This window comes from Sinocyclocheilus grahami, unplaced genomic scaffold (genome assembly GCF_001515645.1).
Source record: "Sinocyclocheilus grahami isolate Dianchi unplaced genomic scaffold, SAMN03320097.WGS_v1.1 scaffold640.1, whole genome shotgun sequence".
Classification (NCBI taxonomy): domain Eukaryota; kingdom Metazoa; phylum Chordata; class Actinopteri; order Cypriniformes; family Cyprinidae; genus Sinocyclocheilus; species Sinocyclocheilus grahami.
The window spans coordinates 644,002-645,012 of NW_015505819.1; the positions used below are offsets into that span (position 1 = coordinate 644,002).

Genomic DNA, 1,011 nt, shown 5'->3' on the forward strand with positions numbered 1-1,011 from the left:
TGTCAGGAGGCTAAACTTCCCAGACAAGTGTTGGGGCAAGTTGGAGCTTAACCAGGGGTGACCAAACCTGTTCCTGGAGGACCACTATCCTGCAACCCTAATAAAACACACCTGGACCAGCTAATCAAGGTCCTCAGATTCTCAAGAAACTTTCAGGCAAGTGTGTGGGAGCTGAACTCTGTGGGACACTGGATTGGACACCCCTGGTCTGTAACGAACTCTGCACCTACTGAAACTTGAATCTTAAATTCAGACTTGGTGTGGCTAGGGAGCAAAACTAAATGGGAAAAGTCAAATGTTTACTCACGGTTTAATTTCTCAGACTGGGGTTCTGCTGGTTCTTGCAGATTCCAAGTAACTCGTTTTCCCTGCGATTTAGACTTTGCACCAGCCGTAACCATTTCCGTAGTTTGCTTGTTCCCTGCTGGAGTCTCTGGAACGGCAGACTTGGGGTCGACAGCTTCTGTTAAGTCGGCCACAGAGCTCTCACTCATTTCCTTCTTAATGAAGTCCAAATTATCAATCAAGTAATCAACACTGATATCTTCATCGGAGGAAATACCAAGTTCTTGTTTTATTGGCAGATCTGGCGGTTGGAGAGGTGACATCTCCATGTCCTCCTTCAAAGGTGGCGAATGATAAGACTCAGTGGGCTCCTTTATACAGTTCACTGCATCTATGGCAGGCGTATCCAAATTGATGACAAGAGGGTTGTCACTGCAGCTTGGTGAATCATTTTCATCAGGCCATATATTTTCAATTTTTATCTTTTTTGGCTCAACCACCATTTCTTGTACTTTCATCTCATCCTGTAAGCTAGCGTGGCTCTTCTCTAAATCAGCACTGCCTGATTTAATTTCATTAACATATGGTGATTCCAGGCTGAAGATGTCTAAAGATGTCAGCTCTTCTTTCTTTATCTTTTTAACGCCATCTAATTCTCCACACAAGTTGAGACAGACTTCTTCCTCCTTTTTGATGTCTTTCAACTCCTTGACAGAACCAGTGGGC

The 1,011-nt window shown here is 44.1% G+C and overlaps 1 protein-coding gene across 1 annotated transcript in view; it reads right to left on the reverse strand.

Annotated features, from left to right (window-relative positions):
• Window positions 1–299: 299 nt before the first annotated feature.
• Window positions 300–1,011, reverse strand: part of LOC107558310 (PHD and RING finger domain-containing protein 1-like) — a gene marked incomplete at its 5' end in the record, with an annotated part of 5,087 nt that continues 4,375 nt past the window's right edge. The window contains one exon of the mRNA XM_016241961.1: window positions 300–1,003. Coding sequence (XP_016097447.1) covers window positions 300–1,003 — 704 coding nt within the window. The remainder of the gene's footprint in view (window positions 1,004–1,011) is intronic.